This window comes from Heterodontus francisci, chromosome 15 (genome assembly GCF_036365525.1).
Source record: "Heterodontus francisci isolate sHetFra1 chromosome 15, sHetFra1.hap1, whole genome shotgun sequence".
Lineage (NCBI taxonomy): Eukaryota > Metazoa > Chordata > Chondrichthyes > Heterodontiformes > Heterodontidae > Heterodontus > Heterodontus francisci.
Window position 1 is genome coordinate 21550083 of NC_090385.1, and position 23003 is coordinate 21573085.

General features: G+C 44.9%; 1 protein-coding gene across 1 annotated transcript in view; it reads right to left on the reverse strand.

Moving 5' to 3' along the window:
* LOC137377530 (phosphatidylinositol 3,4,5-trisphosphate 5-phosphatase 2-like) overlaps positions 1 to 23003 on the reverse strand; it is a 178513-nt gene that overhangs the window by 18434 nt on the left and 137076 nt on the right. The window contains exons 19-23 of the mRNA XM_068047218.1: positions 15118 to 15199; positions 12170 to 12259; positions 9881 to 9994; positions 2093 to 2181; positions 463 to 550 (exon numbers count right to left, since the gene is read on the reverse strand). Coding sequence (XP_067903319.1) covers positions 463 to 550; positions 2093 to 2181; positions 9881 to 9994; positions 12170 to 12259; positions 15118 to 15199 — 463 coding nt within the window. The remainder of the gene's footprint in view (positions 1 to 462; positions 551 to 2092; positions 2182 to 9880; positions 9995 to 12169; positions 12260 to 15117; positions 15200 to 23003) is intronic.

A 23003-nucleotide genomic window follows, 5' to 3' on the forward strand; every position in this document is an offset into this window, starting at 1 on the left:
GAATATATGGCAATCAGAGTCCAATCAGGCAGTGAAGAGTACAATGCCATTTTCCACCTCTTCCTACCTGAGAGCCACTGCCAGCCCATGATTGGCTCTTTGTTATGTTTCCCAACCCCAACACTCCCGGCACCCCCACAACCCCCGGGATTTACCTTCCGGCTGATGCTGGCCAGAAATTGAAAACCTCACAATGGGCAGGCAAGCTGCCTCTGAAGGTACAACAGCAGCTCACCCAAGTTATTACAATGATGCCTGAGGCCTAATTTCAGACGAGCCTTGGGCCTACTGGTTGCACTGTCTGCATGTCATTGATTATGTTTCTGCAAACAGGCTATAACTCAATTTTACCCCTTTATATTTTGCTAACCTTCCATTTTTTTGTCCTCTCATAACACATCTGTAATATTTAACTGTACTAAATGTTTCTGCTTTTGGAAACCTAAGTTAGCTACAACTTACCGTAGGATTCATATCCATCTGTGGATTTGATGGTCAGCAGGAGGTGCTGGTCTTGTAGGTACTCAATATCAGACAAAATTGGCGACAACTATTAAAAGCAACAACAGTGAACAGACGCTGCAAAAAGAGTTCAGTGAGGTTAAAACAGTAATGATAGATTGTGCAGGATTTAGATACTTTGAGCCTGTGTCTCAGTTCCTGTCTCTGTCAACAGCCTTTCATTATAAGTCAAAAAGTTAAATTATCCTTTGGTGGTCACAATTAGAATACTGTGCATCATTTTGGACACTCTAATTTCTGATGAATTGGAGAGATTTTGAATTCTAATGAGGTTAACAGAAATGGACTTGTCGGAACAGAGTAAAGGGAGTTTTGTTCTGCATGTAACTCGCATCTGATCTGAGTGTGCTTGGCAGAACAGTTAGATAATTTTACTCTGCATTTAGCTTGTGCTATACCTGATTTGGGCGTCCTTGAAGGAACAGTTTAACAGGAACATTACTCTGGATCAAACCCATATGTGCTTGAATAGCCACTGTCCTGAACACGTTGGAAGCATTAGTCAGGACGATACCATTCAGCAAATCCTCTCGATAAAGAAATGGCTCCCATAGCTGGCTTCATACAACCCAGTCACAGTGGAGTTCTGCCATCTTCCCCCTTACCCTTCCATTAAATAGCAGGTTACCCTTCCATTAAATAGCAGGTAATTATCTGATTGACCCAGTCAGTTAAGGCAACTGAAGCCTTCATGAACTTCAAGCACAATTGAAGGGCTTCCTCAAAACTTCTCCGCACCTCCAGAGTCTGGTGCATAGTGTGGCCAGGGCATTCCACAGGCCTCAGATCTCAGTGCCCCATACTATTAACAGACCCAATATTTTAAGAAATGGCCACTAATTGACAATTAAATCTGTTAATCCACAATCTGCAGCAATTTTGAAACAAAACACCGATTCTAAGTTCATCCCAATTAAGCCAAAACTCAGCTCACCTAGCACGATGAGCTGCTTCCCAGGTCAAAATTAGATGGAGTGGTCTATGCTTAATAAAGCCTTTGCATATTTGGGCATATTTAAATCTGAAATAAATCTATGCTTGTGTGTATTAATGTGAAGTGTGGTCACCCTTGCATATGCCCAGCTTATTTTTAAAAGTAGCATTCAGAAAAATTGATCTTTTCCTGTCTGACTTTCATGAATTAAAATTCCCAGGTGACCAGCCCGAAACTGGGCCATTAGGATTGGAAAATGGAAGGGTGTCTCCCTATCCTAATCACGTACCCACATACTTCAGGTAGAGGTCACTGCTGATCAATCTGGAGTAGGAATCTTGACTGGTTTTATCTGTCTCCAGTCTAGACAGAGGCCATTTATGATGTGTCGAGCACAGCTGTGTGTGGGATCAGTTAACCCTGCACAGATCAGGGACTGAAACTGGCCCACGTAGCATAGCAGCACCCTGATGCATTTACTAAGCTAGTGGGTTGTTCTGGAAATATTATCTGAACAACCAAATAGCATTTCACGCAAATCAGAGCTGAACATAATGTTCAGTTTACAGTAATTGATCATTGTGTTACGTTTCCTATTCAGTTATCATTTTCCATTAGGCTAAAGCCATTACCTACCATTGGCAACTGGTGTGCAGCCCACTCAACTCTCAGGAATCCATGTTTAATACAGAGCTGGGTACCATTATCCAAACTTTTCTTAAATTCTGTAAAGCCAAAGTGAATTTTGGTAAAGTGTGCATTATTAAAATGTTTACATTTTTTCTGTTAGACTAAGCGCCCTTGCAAAGTCTTTGTTACAATACTGGAAAGAGGGATTTTATATGTACGCATTAACATGCTAACTATTCATAGGACTGAATTTAATGAGCCCCCCCAGAGATGGGTGAGGAGTCTGTGGGGGCCCATAGAATTGCAGCAGTGGGTGGAGGGTCCATTGCCTTCCCAGCTCAACATGATTAAATTGGGGGTGGGGGGGGGGGAGTGGGTGGGATATGCTGATGATGGACTTCCCACCCAGAGGCCAATGAGGCCTATTATCAGCCACTTAAGGGCTCTTCCCACTGCCGCTGGAATTAAGCCAGCAGCAGGGGCACTTCACCATGCGGGGAGGTCATCCAGTAAAACAAGGCAACCTCCCTGCATGCTTGGTTGGGGGGAGCCTCCTTTATGGGCAATCTGTGGCTCACGGAGGGCCCTCACTGGCAAACAACCTGCCTCCCTCAACCCCTCACCCCTGCTCTGAATCCTCCCCTTCCCCCACCTCCCCCCCCCCCAATCACTTCACCGGGGCCTGCCAGACTGATCCTGGCGATCCCGCCTCACTGTTCCGGGGCTGCAGTGCTGGGCCTGCTCCCAAGCCTCCTGCAGTACTGGCAGTGGCCACAGCTCCGAGGGGCATTACCAATACGACTGAACTGCCAGCCCTCTGATTGATCGGCAGCTCTTGGATGTGGATCCCCGTCTTTAAAGGGATAGTGATCCCGGTGCTGGGCTGCTAATTGCCCGGGCACTGGAGAATCACACCAGGGCGGGCAGGGCTGGTGGGGGGGGGGGCGAATCTAAAATTGGCCGAGGTGGGATTTTGACTTCCTTTTCGGCCTGGGGCCAGGTCCCCCACCGGTGCGAATAAATTCAGCCCATAGTGTGCAGGTCTTTACGGTAGTCACTGCAGGTCATAAATGCATTTAAAAGGCAGAGTCACCTTTGAAAATATCTTGGGAATGATCTTTTTCCAGTCGGAAATGTCATTGCTGCATGAGAGAAATGTCACTGAGGCACATTGTCAAACAAACATCCCACCAAACCTGTTAGTTAAAGCATTTCTGTATTCGTTCAGGGAATGTGGGCATCACTGGCTAGGCTGGCATTTATTGCCCATCCCTAATTGCCCTTGAGAATGCAGTGGTGAGCTGCCTTCTTGAACTGCTGCAGTCCTTGCAGTGTTGGTACACCTACAGTGCTGTTAGGAAGGGAATTCCATTTGACCCAGTGGCAGTGAAGGAATGGCGATAAAGTTCCAAGTCAGGATGGTGTGTGGCTTGGAGGGGAACTTGCAGGTAGTGGTGTTGCCATGCATCTGTCCTTCTAGGTGATAAAGGTCATGGGCTTGGAAGGTGCTGTCTAAGGAGCCTTGGTGAGTTGCTGCAGTGCATCCTGTAGATGATACATACTGCTGCCACTGTGTATCGGTGGTGGAGTGAGTGAATGTTTATGAATGGGGTGCCAAACAAGTGGCCTGCTTTATCCTGGATGGTGTCGAGCTTCTTGAGTATTGTTGGAGCTGCACCCATCCAGGCAAGTGGAGAGTATTCCATCACACTCCTGACTTGTGCCTTGTGGACAAGCATCTGGAAGTCAGGAGGTAAGTTACTCGCCACAGAGGTCTCAGCCTCTGGCCTACTCTTGTAGCCACAGCATTTATGTGGCTTCTCCAGTTCAGTTTCTGGTCAATGGTGACCCCCCCAGGATGTTGCTAGTGGGGGATTCAGTGATGATAATGCCATTGAGCATCAAGGGGAGATGGTTAGATTCTCTCTTGTTTGAGATGGTCATTGCCTGGCACTTGTGTGGTGTGAATGTTACTTGCCACTTATCAGCCCAAGCCTGGATATTGTCCAGGTCTTACTGCATCTGGACACGGGCTGCTTCAGTATCTGAGGAGTCATGAATGGTGCTGAACATTGTGCAATCATCAGCAAACATCCCCACTTCTGACCTTATGATGGAGAGAAGGTTATTGATGTAGCAGCTGAAGATCCTAGGTTATCCTAGGACACTACCCTGAGGAACTCCTGCAGTGATGCTTTGGGACTGGGATGATTGACCTCCAACAACCATAACTTTGTGCTAGGTATGACTCCAACCAGTGGAGAGTTTTCCCCCTGATTTCCATTTACTCCAGTTTTGCTAGGGCTCCTTGTTGCCATACTCTGTCAAATGCTGCTTTGATGTTAAGGGCAGTTACTCTCACCTCATGTCTGGAGTTCAGCTCTTTCGTCCATGTTTGGACCAAGGCTGTAATGAGGCTTGATAGCACTGTCAACAACCCCTTCCATCACTTTGCTGATGATTGAGAATAGACATATAGGGCAGTAATTGGCCGGGTTAGATTTCTCCTGCTTTTTTGTGTACAGGACATACCTGGGCAATTTTCCACATTGCTGGGTAGATGCCAGTCTTGTAGCTGTACTGGAACAGCTTGGCTAGGCGCACGGCTAGTTCTGGAGCACAGGTCATCAATACTATTGCCGGAATGTTGTCAGGGCCCATAGCCTTTGCAGTATCCAGTGCCTACAGCCATTTCTTGATATCACATGGAGTGAATCGGATTGGCTGAAGACTGGCATCATTGATGCTGGGGATCTCAGGAGGAGGCCAAGATGGATCATCCACTCGGCACTTCTGGCTAAAAATGGATGCAAATGCTTCAGCCTTGTCTTTTGCACTGATGTGCTGGGCTCCCCCATCATTAAGGATGGGGATATTTATGGAGCCTCCTCCTCTTGTCAATTGTTTAATTGTCCACCACCATTCACGTCTGGATGTGGCAGGACTGCAGAACTTAGATCTGATCCATTGATTGTGGGATCGCTTAGCTCTGTCTATTGCACACTGCTTCCAATATTTGGCATGCAAGTACTCCTGTGTTGTAGCTTCACCAGCCTGAAATCTTATTTTTATGTATGCCTGGTGCTGCTCCTGGTATGCCCTCCTGCAGTCTTCATTGAACCAGTGTTGGTCTCCGGCTTAATGGTAATGATAGAATGAGGGATATGACGGACCATGAAGTAGGTTGGTGAGGACAAGGTCAAGTCGGTTTTTCCCTCTTGTTGGTTCCCTCACTACCTGCCACAGACCCAGTCTAGCAGCCATGTCCTTTAGGACTTGGCCAGATCGGTCATTAGGGGTGCTACCGAGCTACTCTTGGTGATGAACACCGATGTCCCCCAGAGTATATTTTGTGCCCTTGCTACCATCAGTGCTTCTTCCAATTGGTGTACAACATGGAGAAGCATTGATTTATTTGCCAAGGTGGGGGGGGCGGAAGGTGGTAATCAGTAGGAGGTTTTCTTGCCCATGTTTGATCTGATGCCATGAGACTTCATGGGGCCCGGAGTCAATGTTGAGGACTCCAACTGTATACCACTGTGCCGCCACTTCTGGTGGGTCTGTGCTGCTGGTGGGACAAGATATACCCAGGAATGGTGATGTCAGGGACATTGTCTGCAAGGTATGACTCCCTGAATATGACCAAGTCAGGTTGTTGCTGTCTGTGGAACAGCTCTCCCAATTTTGGCACAAGCCCCCAAATGTTGGTAAGGAGGACTTTGCAGGGTCAACAGGGCTGAGATTGCTGTTGTCGTTTCTGGTGCCTAAGTCGATGCCAGGTTGTCAGTCCAGTTTCATTCCTCATAGAACCATCATCATCACCCTCTATAAAAACAAAGGTGACCGCGGTGACTGCAACAACTACCGTGGAATCTCCCTGCTCAGCATAGTGGGGAAAGTCTTTGCTCGAGTCACTCTGAACAGGCTCCAGAAGCTGGCCGAGCGCGTCTACCCTGAGGCACAGTGTGGCTTTCGTGCAGAGAGATCGACTATTGACATGCTGTTCTCCCTTCGTCAGATACAGGAGAAATGCCGTGAACAACAGATGCCCCTCTACATTGCTTTCATTGATCTCACCAAAGCCTTTGACCTCGTCAGCAGACGTGGTCTCTTCAGACTACTAGAAAAGATCGGATGTCCACCAAAGCTACTAAGTATCATCACCTCATTCCATGACAATATGAAAGGCACAATTCAACATGGTGGCTCCTCATCAGAGCCCTTTCCTATCCTGAGTGGTGTGAAACAGGGCTGTGTTCTCGCACCCACACTTTTTGGGATTTTCTTCTCCCTGCTGCTTTCACATGCGTTCAAATCCTCTGAAGAAGGAATTTTCCTCCACACAAGATCAGGGGGCAGGTTGTTCAACCTTGCCTGTCTAAGAGCGAAGTCCAAAGTACGGAAAGTCCTCATCAGAGAACTCCTCTTTGCTGACGATGCTGCTTTAACATCTCACACTGAAGAATGCCTGCAGAGTCTCATCGACAGGTTTGCGTCTGCCTGCAATGAATTTGGCCTAACCATCAGCCTCAAGAAAACGAACATCATGGGGCAGGATGTCAGAAATGCTCCATCCATCAATATTGGCGACCACGCTCTGGAAGTGGTTCAAGAGTTCACCTACCTAGGCTCAACTATCACCAGTAACCTGTCTCTAGATGCAGAAATCAACAAGCGCATGGGTAAGGCTTCCACTGCTATGTTCAGACTGGCCAAGAGAGTGTGGGAAAATGGCGCACTGACACGGAACACAAAAGTCCGAGTGTATCAGGCCTGTGTCCTCAGTACCTTGCTCTACGGCAGCGAGGCCTGGACAACGTATGCCAGCCAAGAGCGACGTCTCAATTCATTCCATCTTCGCTGCCTTCGGAGAATACTTGGCATCAGGTGGCAGGACTATATCTCCAACACAGAAGTCCTTGAAGCGGCCAACATCCCCAGCTTATACACACTACTGAGTCAGCGGCGCTTGAGATGGCTTGGCCATGTGAGCCGCATGGAAGATGGCAGGATCCCCAAAGACACATTGTACAGCGAGCTCGCCACTGGTATCAGACCCACCGGCCGTCCATGTCTCCGTTATAAAGACGTCTGCAAACGCGACATGAAATCGTGTGACATTGATCACAAGTCGTGGGAGTCAGTTGCCAGCATTCGCCAGAGCTGGCGGGCAGCCATAAAGACAGGGCTAAATTGTGGCGAGTCGAAGAGACTTAGTAGTTGGCAGGAAAAAAGGCAGAGGCGCAAGGGGAGAGCCAACTGTGCAACAGCCCCAACAAACAAATTTCTCTGCAGCACCTGTGGAAGAGCCTGTCACTCCAGAATTGGCCTTTATAGCCACTCCAGGCGCTGCTTCACAAACCACTGACCACCTCCAGGCGCGTATCCATTGTCTCTCGAGATAAGGAGGCCCAAAAGAAGAAAGAAGAACCATAAAAACGTTATGGCACAGAAGAGAGCCATTCAGTCCATTGTGTCTGCGCCAGCTGCAAAAACTAGCCAGCCAATCTAATCCTACTTTCAGCACCTGGACCATAGACTTGCAAATTACAGAGCTTCAGGTGCAGGTCCAGATACGTTTTAAGAGATTTGAGGGTTTCTACCTCCACCACCGATCCGGGAAGTGAAAAAGTTTTCCCTCATATCCCCTATAATCCTTTCACCAATCACCTTAAATCTGTGCCTTCTGATAATTGACCTCTCTGCTAGGGGACTTTGTAGCTGTTTGATACAACTGAGTGGCTTGCTAGGGGTCTGGAGTCACTTGTATGCCAGACCAGGTAAGGACAGCAGATTTCCTTGCTTAAAGGGCATTAGTGCACTAGATGGGTTTTTGCAACAATCAGCAATGGTTTCATGGTCACCACTGGACTAGCTTTTTAATTCTAGATTTATCAACTGAATTCAAATTTCACCATCTGCCTTGGTGGGATTGGAACCCATATCCCCGGAGCATTAGCCTGGGGCTCTGGGTTACTAGTCTCATGACATGACCACTACACCACCGCTGCCCAGGAACAAACTGCTTTTTTCATATCATTGTAAGCATTCTGCACTGACTGATGCAATTGGTGTTAAATCCAGAACTCAATAACGTTGTCAAATCAAAGGAATAACAGAGATGGACAGAAGCATATTAACATATTGATTATTGTAAGGACAGGGTTCATCAGACTGTTTTGAAGTCTGCTGATGTTATACTGCTACTGATTTTATAAGTTAATTCAGATGCAGTGACCACTGAACTGTCGAATTAATACTGACCTTAAAGCAGTTTAGACAGCAGACCTAATTAAAAGACATTCTAGTGCATACAGCACAGAACTTTAATTAGTTGGTAACAAGTTCTGCTGAAGGGACTATATCATCCTTTGCAGAAGCAAGAGATTGGAATGGAGTGGCACAGATTTATAATTGAAAATTTCCCTTGGTAGAATAGTAATAAGAGTGAAACTACTGATATGATCATGGGCACAGAACAGGTAAAAAAGCTCCCCTTGTTCTCTTATTCATGGGTTGGTTTTGGAGCCTTTCTTGAAGATAAGGATCTGCTGGAGGAAGACCATGGAGTTGGAAATTTAGGGAGGGTAACCAAATAGCAGAGCTGGACCAGTTTATAGAAAAATAATTTGTTAAACTTAGTTATTGATAAGAAACTCATTCAAGCTCATTAAAATTGAAAAAGTATAAAACATGGGTGTTGGCCAATAGTTTGGAATTCGATTACTTCGACACCCAAGCTCGTAAATGTAAAGCGTTTAGATTCTCCTGCTAAAATCCTGCAGGATTTTAAAAGTGCTGCTGTTTAGTGTAGTTTAATTATTGCTAATAATAGTTCTTATTGCAATAAATTTGTGGCATCTGACATTTAATGCTGTGAACCCTATTATTTTGAGGAGCAAATTATAAGTAAGAACATTTTTCATTTATCCTCATTCTCACTTCCTCTACTGAAGTAAATTTGCTGCTCCTGTGTTTTGGCTCCACTAATGCTGGCAGTTCTGGTAGTGCACCGGCCTCCCATTATACACACTGTCCAATTAAAGTCAATGCAAATGAAAAGTGTACGGTGGGCGGCTGAACTGCTACTGCCTGTTCAGCATTGCTGACAGAGTTAGATTTTACCCTGGCAGCATTACATCAAAATTATAAAACCATAAACAGGCCCAACCAGTCTGTGTTGGGTATTTATCCTGCAAATAAGCAGTCGTCCTAATTCCACGTACTGCCCTCTTCTCATATCGCTTTATCGCCCTTTCCTTCAGCTACAAATAAAATCTATTCTTAAATGTTGACAAGGTCTGTTTCAATCACTAACTCCAGTAGTGCATTGCACAGGCTCACACCCCTCTGTGTACAAAAACTTCTTGTGCTCATCCAAGTTGCCATTCTTCATTCGTGACCCTTGACCTTGAGCATCAGAGAGCCGTATGACCATTGCTGATGTCACAGTGAAATCATATCCAAACGTTAACTGAGATCCACAAATGTTTGCCAGCAGGGCTCACTGGGCAGTAATCAATAGTGGAAGGCAATCAGTTGTGAAAATGCTGGCAGAAATTTTCCCCTCCTTCGCCCAGGGGTATTGAGGCCAATTGTAGTGAACCGAAAGCCAACTGGACTGCAATCAAATAGCTTGCCATAAACCAAGCATGAAACTTAGGAAGGTCAGGTTCAGTATCAAATTAGTTGGTGAGTATAACCATTGAGCCACTAGGGAGGCTTAAATGGAACCCTGATGGTGGCATCGTCCCATTAAATTAGCTGAAATATGAGCATTAAATACTCCCAAACCTTCCAAACAGCTTGAGTGAAATTCAATGAAAAATTTTGTTTTGCATGTTGTCTTCACGATGGCCTCTATGATTTCAAACTCAATGCAGGCCTGCCCAGAGCTGTTACAAGGGCCTGCAAACAACAGGAATAAATATAGTTAATTGGACATGAAAAATCTCAACGGCAACAATAACTTGCATTTTATATAGTTCCTCTAACACAAACTCACCAATATACAAGCATACATTGTATCTTATATATCACAGCCTTCAAAAACATACATCTTGTAGTAGAATTTTATTTTGCTCTTGGAGGTGAGCACGGAGACACAGGGGCAAGCAAAATGGCAAGGGTCATTGTTCCCAACATTGCAAGGGCCTTTTTCCATTTTCTCTCGGACAGGGAAAGCTGAGGACGGCCTTCCTGCCCCAGGCCAATTGAGGCCCTTAAGTGGCCAATTAATGTCCACTTAAGGCCCTCTTCCCACCTCCTCAATTTAGCAGAAAGCGGAGAGGCTGGGGTCGGGTGTCCCTCCTTTGGGGACAATCCAGGACCCCCAGAGTGCCCTCCCCAGGGGGCAATCGCCACCTCCTCCTGGGAAGACACAACTCCACCCTCACCAACACCCCCACCCCATCACCGGGGCTTGCCTGAATGTCCCTACTGACCCCGACCCCACTTTCCTGTCCTAGGGTCTCCTCCTTCTTCGATGATGCAGGACCTCCAGCAGAACCGGCAGTCGTCACTACACCCAGTGGTGCTGCCGGTACTGCAGAACTGCTAGCCTTTCGACTGGCCAGCAGCTCTGGAGGTGAAGCTCGTCCCTTAAAGGGACTGTGTCCCAGATGAAGGGCAGTTAATTGACTGCCTGCCCTGACATGACTTTGGGGTTGCAACGGAGGGCCAACGCGGAGTTTCCCCCGCCTTCCGGCCCACCACCGGGACCCCGGTCGTGAGAATAAAACGCAGCCCTTGGTATGTGCGCCTACATGTATGCTCATCATGTTTATGGATATCACTACTGGAAAATGGAAGAATATCAGTATTATATACTCCTGCATCAAGCTTACCATGGCCAGATATAGAATAAAAAGAAGACAAGAGCGGAGGAAGCATAAAAGATTATTTAGCTCAACAAACAATCTTTTTTATGGCTCTTTGGCCCACCATCACATTACTAATTCGTTTGTTTTCCCAGAGACAAGCCTGATAGCCTCTTGAACATTTGTGTACTGCATATTTAAATGGCTGCCCTCTATAATTTGAGACCTCCCTTTTCACTCATAACTTCCTAATTTTAATTTGTGTTCCCTTAAAATCTTTGCCAGCTTTGTAAATTTCTTTGTAATCTTTATAACAATCAATCAGTTATGGGACCTCAAAGTGTTCTATTTTCCAGAGAAGACAAACCTAATCTCCCTTATTCTTTCCTCATTACTTTGATACCCAATACCATCCTTGTTTTTTTTTAAGAGATACAGCACTGAAACAGGCCCTTCGGCCCACCGAGTCTGTGCCGACCAAGAACCACCCATTTATACTAACCCTACAGTAATCCCATATTCCCTACCTACACTAGGGGCAATTTACAATGGCCAATTTACCTATCACCTGCAAGTTTTTGGCGGTGGGAGGAAACCGGAGCACCCGGGGAAAACCCACGCAGTCACAGGGAGAACTTGCAAACTCCACACAGGCAGTACCCAGAATTGAACCCGGGTCCCTGGAGCTGTGAGGCTGCGGTGCTAACCACTGCGCCTCTGTATCTGTTCAAGTATAATAATACCTTCACTTGATTTAGTGAGAACTGCACAGCAATATAACCTTTTCTGATTTGCACTATCTCTCTCTCTCTCCCTTTATGTACCCACTACATTTCTTTCCCCTTTTTACTGGGAAGAGTAAAGCTCCCTATGCTCTGACTCAACAATATGCCAACTGGAGAAAGTATCCCCTATTGCATCATTGTAGTATTTCCATAATCCCACATCTCTCTGATGTGCCAATGATAATTTTTAACCAACTGTTAGTTTCCCTGTGGACTCATGCCCACTTGGCTGCCTACACAACCATCTTGAGACTGTCCCAAACTCATTTCACAGACAGAAGAAACTTTCATTCCATCACACTGATCTAGATTTGTACCCAGATGCAGGAGATGAAAGACCAGTGTATAACCCACAGTAATATGACTCAGATCCTCCAACTAACTAACTCTTGACATTATCTGTTCAACTCTACTTGTAGAGATATTCATGAAACCCCACTGCTCAGCACATGTTCTCCACATCATTTGGCTCGTTTTACCTTTTTTAGACACAAACTGGGACGTTACCCCAATTTCAAATGTGGAAAAGACAGGTGAGTGGTCACTGGTCATGATATCATCCGTGCAACCTGCAGAAAAGAAAACAGCATGAATACAAGGAAATGAAATGTTACTCTTTAGGTTCTCCTGAGACACCGCGTGGCAGAATTCTGTTTTTGTCATACAACAGTGAGTAGTAGTGAGTAACATCCAGCCTCAAATGGGAACACAATATTGTGTTCATTATAGCAGTTGCTAAAATGGTTCTGCAATTCACTTTGTTAAGTTAAACCAATTTCCCATTGATCTGTGTTCAATAAGTCAATCACATCCCTAAATTAGTGTTTGTTTAAAGTGACGATAGCTCCAAAATTCTGATCTGAGGACGGGGCCGAAAGTGAGCGAGGCCCCCAGCAGAGGACAAAATTTGGGGTGGAACTCAGTGTTGCTGTGATCACCGCCCCATGCAAAGTGCTGCTTTCAATTCCAATGAAGGGAACTGAGCATATTTTTCACCCTCACCCTCCTCCCTCTCCACTTCCACATTATTTATTTTATTTTTATTTAGGGATACAGCACTAAAACAGGCCCTTCAGCCCACCGAGTCTGTGCCGACCATCAACCACCCATTTACACTAATCCTACATTAATCCCATATTCCTACCACATCCCCACCTTCCCCTACCACCTACCTATACTAGGGGCAATTTAAAATGACCAATTTTACCCATCAACCTGCAAGTCTTTGGCTGTGGGAGGAAACTGGAGCACCCGGCGAAAACCCACGTGGTCACAGGGAGAACTTGCAAACTCCGCACAGGCAGTACCCAGAATCGAACCCGGGTTGCTGGAGCTGTGAGGCTGCGGTGCTAACCACTGCGCCGCCCAAAAAGGAGTGTCTGAGGAGTTCATGAGAATTCTGCCCATTATGTCATTGTAGGGTCTCAACAGAACTACGAGCAAATGAGAGGCGGCAGTTGTTCCATTAAGGGGCTTGGGAAGGCTCCAGGAGGTTTCAAGACAAAGGTAATTTTTCTGGAAGATGACAGATTGCCTCTATAAGATTGATTATCTTTATTTACAAAGCTATAGCTCCATTAGGAAATAAAAATTGCAAAGCATCCAAATTTCTTTGGGTCAGCAAAGACCTCAGGAGAACCTCTAGCAAAGCAGTAGCAGGCCCTTCTACTTTTTAACAGTGGTTTGAGCCAGGTGTCAGTGAAGCAACTTTACTGGCTTGTCACAATATTCAAATTGACTCTAACGCCAAAAGTTCATGTGAACACAGGTGCCTGCAGCTCATCACCTCCTTAAATCCTAGTTTGCTGCTTCTGCAACCAATTTAGCTGTTTTACCTGATGGGTTGAGTGTTGGGTGGGAGCTCTGCTTTCTGTCATTAAGATTCCATTGGGGTCCTAATTGCATTGTAGAACTCTGATTGTAGGCTATTAACAAAACTCCTGCCTGCCCTCTCCTCTGGTGATAGCCTGGACCCACTGAGAAGTGGGCACTGTTAAAATGGCACTAGGCACAAAGTAAGTGACAATGGGCCTGTTAAGTACACCTGCATGAATTTTAACCCTCATATGTCCTGTTCCTGATCGATGTCTGGGGGGTCTGGGGCTGTGGTGGGGTGGGGGGGGACCAGAAATAAAATCACCATCCGCCCACCATCCAGTGTTCCAATTCAGAATGGTGTCAGCAAACCTCTCACCTCTCTTTATTTAGATCTCATTAGTCTCCATGTATTTCACATCTTGAAGATTTAACTCCATTAATCTCAGTTCCTTCATCCAATAGTTTTGCACAATTCCCGAGTCCCACCTTGACATTTCAAATCACATTTATTGGTATTTACAATCTGTGTGGTAGTGTGGTGAAGACAGTTTCATTTTCAGGTTTCTCCACTTTCAGCTGACAGTATTGGATCCCCAGGGCTCGAAAGCTTGTTATTAAGTACATAAGCGTCATTAAAGATGTTTTAATTATCAATTTAAAAACCAGGATTTTCTTTAGGTGATTTGCAGATTTAATGGGCTTATTATTCATTCATGGGATGTGGGTGCCGCAGGCCATGCCAGCATTTATTGCCCATCCCTAATTGCACTTGAACTGAGTGGCTTGCTAGGCCATTTCAAGTGCATGTAAGAGTCAACCACATTGCTGTGGATCTGGAGTCAAATGTAGGCCAGACCAGGTAAGGATTTCCTTCCCTAAAGGACATTAGTGAACCAGATGGGTTTTTACAACAATCGACAATGGTTTCATGGCCATCATTACACTAGCATTTTTTTTTTAAATTTCAGATATAACTAAATTCAAATTCCACCTTCTGCTGTGTTGGGATTCGAACCCATGCCCCCAGAGCAATACCCTGGGTCTCTGAGTTACTAGTCCAGTGACAATACCACTACGCCACCACCTCCCCAAAATTGGGAGGGGGGTGGGGGTAATTGGACCCCTGACAAACGCAGGTGAATTCAGAGAAAATGAGTAGAGATCAGTATTCATTTCAAACATCATTGAAACTCAAAAAAACAAGCAAGGGAATAAAAAAGGCAGATAAGCTCAGGTAAGCTAGGAGAACATCCACAATTATTTAAACAGTTCACAAACCTCACTGTAATTGACCTCAGTAGCAGCTGTAAAATATCTGACAAGCAGCAGTTGTGTTAAACTACAAGGTTTGTTTGATTTAAATATTGGATGTGGTGAAGTTTGTGAAATATTTTCTCAGTATCAGCTGACCTGAGTGGGACTTTAAAGATGTGAGAAGCAGCATTGTTCAAATTTGAAAAATTGATGCAGTACCTTTTCCAAAACTCAGTAGGTGACATGTCTTTGTTCATTGGTGCAGGCAGGGCCAGCTCACTGTGGAATTAGCTTTGCTTTGTTACCCCAATCTGCAAAGTAACCATTTGTTTCAATAATAAATGGGCACACTCACCATATGAAGTACACTGATTATATGTCTCTGGGTACGATTTCCACAGGACCCTATCGCACCAAGAAGGAACATTTATTCTTACCTATAAAGACAAAGAGCAAAGGTGTGAACAACGATAAGCCTGAAGATTCCTACTGTTATGTTTACGCCCGGTTTAATTTCAATATCCAATTTAACTCTGAGCAATGCAGATATCACACTGTGTTAAATAACCAAATGTTTTATTTAAAGCACAATGACATTAATTATAAGAGATCTTACAGATTGGAGCACGTGTCTTGACAGCAGCCTGTGTCCGTGTCTCTCGGAAGCTTCCATAAATCTCCCACAATTCCACTTCTGCTCTCTAGCTCCACCCAGAGGTTTAAGCAATCAAACTGATCAGTCAAACACTACATCTACAACTAATTTTAAACTGATAGGTCTGTAGTTATTTGGTTCCTCCATCCCTCCCTTCTTAAATAACAGGGTAACAAATGCAATTTTCCAATCAAAAGGCATAATTCCTGAATCTCAAGAGGTTTGCAAAATCAGGACTAATACATCTGCACTTCTCTCGTCTGTTACTTTTAATGCTCTGGGGCGGAAACCATCAGATCCGAATGTCTTTTTTGCCTTAAGGCATAGGTAGGACTGAGCTGGAGGCTGGTGGTGGGTGGGGGGGGGGGGGGGGGGGGGGTGGCAGCGTCATAAAAGCAAGTGGGAGAAAGGGGTTCCCATTGCCTACCTGCTCCCGCTGCCATTTTACTAGCAGCGGGGGAGATTGAATGTTGCCCTCCACCTGCCCCCTGGCCAATTACTTGCCACTTCAGGGCCTCTTCCTGCTGCTGCTGGTAAATTACCAGAGGTGTCCAGGAACTTCAGTACCAATGCAGGCCGCCCAGGGTTGTTGGGGGGGGGGGGGGCGCAGGCCCCCTGATCGGGCACCCTGAGGGCCTCCCCAGCAACACAAGCCACCTCCGATGGTTCACCTACCCCCTGCCCTCCTGAACGACTCCCACCACCATCGCTAGGGCCTAGCTGATTGTCCCCGGCAAGGCCCAAAACCACACTCCCTTGCCGGAACTGACTGGCCAGCAGCTCTTGCAGGCTGGGCTTCCTGCTTCAGAGGGGCAGAAGTCATGCCCATGGCCAATTAAGAAAATAGCTGCGTGGCTTCTAGGCTCGGTCAACACAGGCTCACCCCAACTTTGAAGCCAGTGGGCAGGGCCTTCAGCGCCACATAAAATTCCAGCCATAGAGTCATTAGACTGCCTTTTAATCTGAAGACAGGGGTCCCTGCAGCAGGCTGGAAGGCAGGCATAAGGCCCCCCCTTGTTAGACGCCCGAAGCCATTCCATGGCGGGCAGTCAATTAGCTACCCATTGTCGGTATTGCCTTCCCTTTAAGGGATGAACTCCCGCCTCCAGACCTGCTAGCCAATCAGAAGGCCCTGTAATACCAAGGAGCGAGACCACCGGAAACATGAGTGGGGTCGGGGTCGCTGGGACCATTCAGGCAGGCCCAGCAACAGGGTGCAGAGGGGTGGTGCCTTCTGGGGGTGGGGGGGTTGCAGTGATCATTGCTGGGGGCCCTCCTGGGACACTGGATTGCCCGCATGACCCCGTAAGGGGGCAGCCAGTCTTTACCTCCCGGAAGTAGTGAGCCCTTAAGCCTTCCAGTAAACTTGAGGTGGAGGCGGAACAAGTGGCCTCAATTGGTCTGGGGCTGGAAGGCTGTCCTTGGCCTTCCACACCCTGGACAAAATGGCAGGGGACCCAAGCAATGGCGTGAATGCGATCCCTGCCATTTTGTTCATGCCTTGCCTCCAAAAGCACAGTAAAATTCTGCCCACAAAGTCATTATGACATAGAAGGAGGCCATTCGGCCCATCAAGCCAATGCTGGCTCGCTGTACAGCAATCCATCAGTCCCATTCCACTGCTTTATCCCTGTTGCCCTGCAAGTTTATTTCCCTCAAGTACCCATCCAATTTCCTTTTGAATCCATCATCTCCGCTTCCACTGCCCTCGTAGGTAGCAAATTCCTGGTCATTACCACTCACTACGTAAAAAAGTTCTTCCTCACATCCCCTTGCATCTCTTGCCAAAAGCTTTAAATGTGTGTCCCCAGTCTTTGTACCATCAACTAATGGGAACAGCTTTTCTTTGTCTACCTTATCTAAATCTCTCATAATCTTCAACACCTCCGTCAAATCTCCCCTCAATTTCCTTTGCTCCAAGGAGAACAGCTTCGCCATCTAACCTTATAGCTAAAATCCCTTATCTCTGGAACCAGTCTGGTAAATCTCCTTTGCACCCTCTCAAGGACCCTCACATCCTTTCTAAAGTGTGGTGACCAGAACTGGATGCAATACTCTAGTTGTGGCCTAACCAGAGCTTTATACAGGTCCAGCATAACATCTCTTCTTTTGCACTCAAAACATCTATTTATGAAGCCCAAGATCCCATATGCTTTACTATCGACTCTCTTAATATGTCCTGCCACCTTCAACGATATATGCACATAAACCCCTCTGTACACTCTTTGTAACTGTGCGAATTAGTGCCTCTCCCCATCCCTGGTGCCAGAATGTATCACCTCACACCTCTCTGTATTAAATTCTATCTTCTACTTGTCTGCCCATTCTGCTAGCATATTTATGTCCTGTTGCAGGCAGTTCATATCATCCTCACTTACTGCCACAGCTCCAAGTTTGGTATGATTGACAAATTTTGAAATTTGACTGTGTATTTCAAAATCCATGTCATTTATATATAAAAAAGCAGTGGTCCCAGCACTGACCCTTGGGGAACACCACTATCTGCCATCCTTCAGTCTGAAAAACAACCATTTACCACGACTCACTGTTTTCTGTCATTAAACTGATTTTTTTATCCAAGCTCACACTGACCCTCCTATTCCATGAGCCTCAATTTTGTTAACCAGCCTTTTCTGTGGTATTTGTCAAGTGCTTTCTTAAAATCCACAAAAACAACATCCATTGCTTTTCCTTCATCAACCTTATCTGTTACTTCATCAAAAAATTCAATTAGATTAGTCAAGCATGATCTGTTTTTACAAATCCATGCTGGATATCCTCACTTAACTCAAACCTCTCCAAGTGCCTATTAATTTTCCCCTGATTATTTTTTTTAAAACCTTACCCACCACTGATGTAAACTGACTGGGCTGTAGTTACTAGCAATGTCCTTACACCCTTTTTGAATAAGGGTGTCACATTTGCCACTCTCCAATCTGCTGGCACCACCCCACTTCCTTTAGCAACCTGGGATGCAAACCACCAGGACCAGGCAACCTATCCACTCTAAGCATAGCCAGCCTTTCCACTACATCTCAATTTTCACACCATCTCCACTTCGACCAATATTTTGTCAGCATCCTCTTCCTTAGTAAATATCGAAACAAAGTAGTTATTCTAGCCTTGCTGTGCACCTCTAAGCATTTATCAACTTCTTTGTCCTTAATAGGCCTCACCTCACCTCTTACTACCCACTTACTATTGACGTACTGGTAGAAGATTTTTGGGTTTCCTTTTATGGTAACTGCCATTCTATTTTCAAGCTCTCTCTTTGCCAGTCTTACTTTGCTTTTCACTTCCCCTCTCAACTTATTGTATTTGACCTGGTTTGCGCTTGAAGAATTCACCTGACATGCATCATACACCCTCTTTTTGTTTCATCATACTCTCTATCTCCCTCGTCATCCAAGGAGCCCTGGCTTTGGTTCCTTTCACCCTGTTTGGAATGTACCTAGCTTGTTTGTGAAACATCTCCTCCATTGTTCCATTACAGTTTTTCCTGTCAATCTTTGGTTCCATTGGCTTCTCTTTCTGCTCTCACGTCGTTACCTCCGATGTCCCCCAAGAATCTATCCTTGGTGCCCTCCTATTTGTAATCTACATGCTGTCCCTAGGCAACATCATCCAAAAGCAGTGTTAGTTTTCACATGTATGCAAATGACACTCAGCTCTACTTCACCACCACTTCTCTCAACTCCTCCACTTTTGATAAATTATGAGACTGCTTATCAGACATCCAGTACTGGATGAGCAGAAATTTCCTCCAATTAAATATCATGAAGATTAAAGCCATTGTTTTCGGCCCCCACTCCAAACTCCATTCCCTAGCTACCAACTCCATTCCTCTCCCCGGCAACAGTCTGAGATTAAGCCAGTCTGTTCACAACCTTGGTGTCACACTTGATCCCGAGATAAGCTTCCGACCTCATATTTGTGCTATCACCAAGACTGTCTATTTCCACCTCCTTAATATCGCCCGACTTCAACCCTGTCTCAGCTCATCTGCTGCTGAAACCCTCATTGATGCCTTTGTTACCTCTAGAATGGACTAGTCCAACACACTCCTGGCTGCCCTCCCACCTTCCAGACTCCATAAACTTTTGGTCATCCAAAACTTTGCTGCTCATGTCTTAACTCACACCAAGTCCAATTCCCCTATCACCCTTGCACTTGCTGACCTACATTGACTCCCGGTCAAGCAACGCCTTGCTTTTAAAATTCTCATCCTGGTTTTCAAATCTCTCTATGACATCACCCCTCCCTATCTCTCTACTCTCCTCCAGCCCCACAACCCTGTAAGATATCTGTGCTCCTCTAATTCTGGCCTCTTGTTCATTCCTGATTTTAATCGCTCCACCATTGGTGACCATGCCTTCAGTTGCCTAGGCCCCAAGCTCTGGAATTCCCTCCCTCTCTACCTCTCTACCTCGCTTTCCTCCCTAAAGACACTCCTTAAAACTTACCTCTTTGACCAAGCTTTTGGTTATCTGACCTAATATCTCCTTTTGTCATACTCGGTGTCATACTTTGTTTTATAATGCTCCTGTGATGTTTGGGACATTTTATTACATTAAAGATGCTATATTGTGATGAAATATAGGTATAATAGGGATAATTAGGAAAGAATATAGATAATTAATAACTACACTTAATTTGAGTCTAAATAATTAATACATTACACTTTAGTAATAAAGATTCATTTAATAGAATTAAAGATTGAGTAAACTGAAGAAACAAAGATTCATTTAATGCAATTAAAGATTGAATAAATGGTCAGTTTTCAAAATGTCAAAATTCACTGGAATTCCCCTTTCAAAGCAGAGTTAAAAATTGCTGATTCTCTTTTAATTAAAAAGACCCATCCCAACATCTATACTACATTGGAAGATGTAACAAAATTATCTTTTAGTTAAAAAGCCCATCTCAATGTCTACTATATTGGAATCTATAAACAAATTAAAATAAGGCACACTGAGATATACTGTACCTGGTACACACTGATAGCTATAGTCAAGCTATGGTCATAATTAATTGAGAATAATAACATAGCCTGACTATCTTAAGGAGATAGTACAAAGTAACACCAAGGAATCATTACGAATGACCAATCACAAAAATAGCACATTATGTAAGAAAAACATGCCATGCAACCCCAATTTAAGTTAAAAAGAAAAAAATAGATACTGCACAAAGTTTGTTGAAAAAAGCTTTTTAGAAAAGAACACATTTATGGTAATTTATTTATTTTTAGAGATACAGCACTGAAACAGGCCCTTCGGCCCACCAAGTCTGTGCCGACCAACAACCACCCATTTATACTAACCCGACAGTAATCCCATATTCCTACCACCTACCAATTTACAACGGCCAATTTACCTATCACCTGCAAGTCTTTGGCTATGGGAGGAAACCGGAGCACCCGACGAAAACCCACGCGGTCACAGGGAGAACTTGCAAACTCCGCACAGGCAGTACCCAGAATTGAACCCGGGTCCCTGGAGCTGTGAGGCTGCGGTGCTAACCACTGCACCACCCATAATAGTAATAGTGTTACTATAAAACACTACAGACATTGTGACCAGATAAAAGCTCACAACTAATTGGGAATTCTCAGCAATTAAATTAATTGGGATGTTATATATATATTATCCATTTATGGATAAAGAAAGAGGGAGGAACATTTACAGAAACGTAAACCACATTTACAAAGGGTGAGTTAATCGATTAGAAACAGTATAAACGTGAGAGTTTTGAATTGAAAAATCGTAAGTATTGAATTCCTCAACAATACTTCTCAACCAATGGTAAAGGCGGCTGACTGTGTTACAAGAGAACTCTACTCTTAAACGAGAGTGTTTTATCTTGTTAAGCAGGAGGCCTACTCGGGGAATTTAAGGTAACAGTTTACTTTGAATTTGATGGATATTCTAAGACATTTTGCTGTAACATTGTCAAGGCTAAACTTTAGGATTCTATTTTTGAAATAAGATAATGGGCTGAATTTTATCAGCCCCTCGACGCCATGCGCCGTGGTGGGGAGGGTCATAAAATGCTAGCAGGAGTGGCCTGCCTCAACCCACGATGCTGAGAAGGCTCCGCCGGATATTAGCAGTGGTGGCGAGGCCTCAGTGTGGTCACCCAACAATACCACCCCACCCCCCCCCCACCACCATGCGGCGGGGCCTTCATTAAAATATTAAAATGAGGATAAATAACATTCAAATGAACTTACCTGCCGATGGCGGCCGTCTCGACGGCTAACCGGATGCGTCTCGCACGCCTTCGAAACTCCGTTGGAGTTCCGAGGCGGGACACTGGTGGGGAGGCGGAAAAAAGGGATGGTGTGAAGGGGCTGAAGGTCAAAAGGGAATAAATTTCAGGGGGGAAAGTTCGGGATATCAATAAAAGATTTTTCTAGGGGGAGAGGGCAATTTATATATAGATTACAGATTTGGGGGGTGGGAGATGGGATTTAAAGTTGAATTAAAATTTAATTTTTACTTCCCGGAGACCGGGACATTTAAAAATTTAAATGTCACTGAAGGGCTTGATGCCCTTTAAAAATGGTCATTGCCAGGGATGCGATGGCCACCCCCTCTACATCATTGGGGGCAGCCGCTCCACCCCCTCCATTTAAATGAGCTCCCGTGTGTAACATTGCGCAGTGCGTTGATAGAATTCAGCCCAATGTTTTACATCTGTTAGTAATCTTTTATGTTTAGTATACTTAGCCACTTAAGTGTATTGCATGTTCAATTCTTTAATATATTCATAAAAGTTAATAAATCGTCTCATAGCATTCTGTAAACAACTACAAGAACCCCCTCTCTGTATCTCCTTAAGTGGGGAGATACATATTGAAGAGAGTTTCCCAGACCCTTATAATATCTGGGATATTTATGACTTAGCTATAACTTATTAAAAATAGGCTATCCAAAGGATGGTAATATTCTCTGTGGATTTCTCTCTTTGAGGGAGAGTTGTTTAATTGTTTGGACCCAAACAAGTGTCAGTGAGAATCTGTCTGGTTTGAACTTAATTGAAAGAGATTCATAGGGAAGTACTCCTGATTTGGTTTAGTCCCTATAAGGGGTTAAAGCCAGAAATCACTTCACTATATATATGTTGTTGTTGCTTCACCCTTCCGTCGACCCTAAATACCTTCCCTCGACCCTACACATCTTCGGTGTAATGTATGCACCTTCCCTAAACCTACACAACTTCCCTAAACTCTACACATCTTCCCTTAAACCTACACACCTTTCCTGAACCCTATCCTGGCGAGATCCCCTCCCATCCCATTGAAGGTAGCCCTCTTCTAATTCAGAAGTTCCACTTTAGATTGTTCCTTGCTCTTCTCCATTGCTCATCTAAACTTTATGATATAATGATCATTCCCCCACAGATACTTACCCCACCTCATTCCCCAGCACCAGATTCAGCAATGCCTCCTTCCTAGATGGTCCAAGAACATACTGGTGAAGGAAGTTCTCTTGAATGCAGTTCAGAGTTTCCTTCTCCTCACCCTTTGCTCTAACATTATCCAAATTGATATCTGGGTAATTAAAATCCCCCATTATCACCAT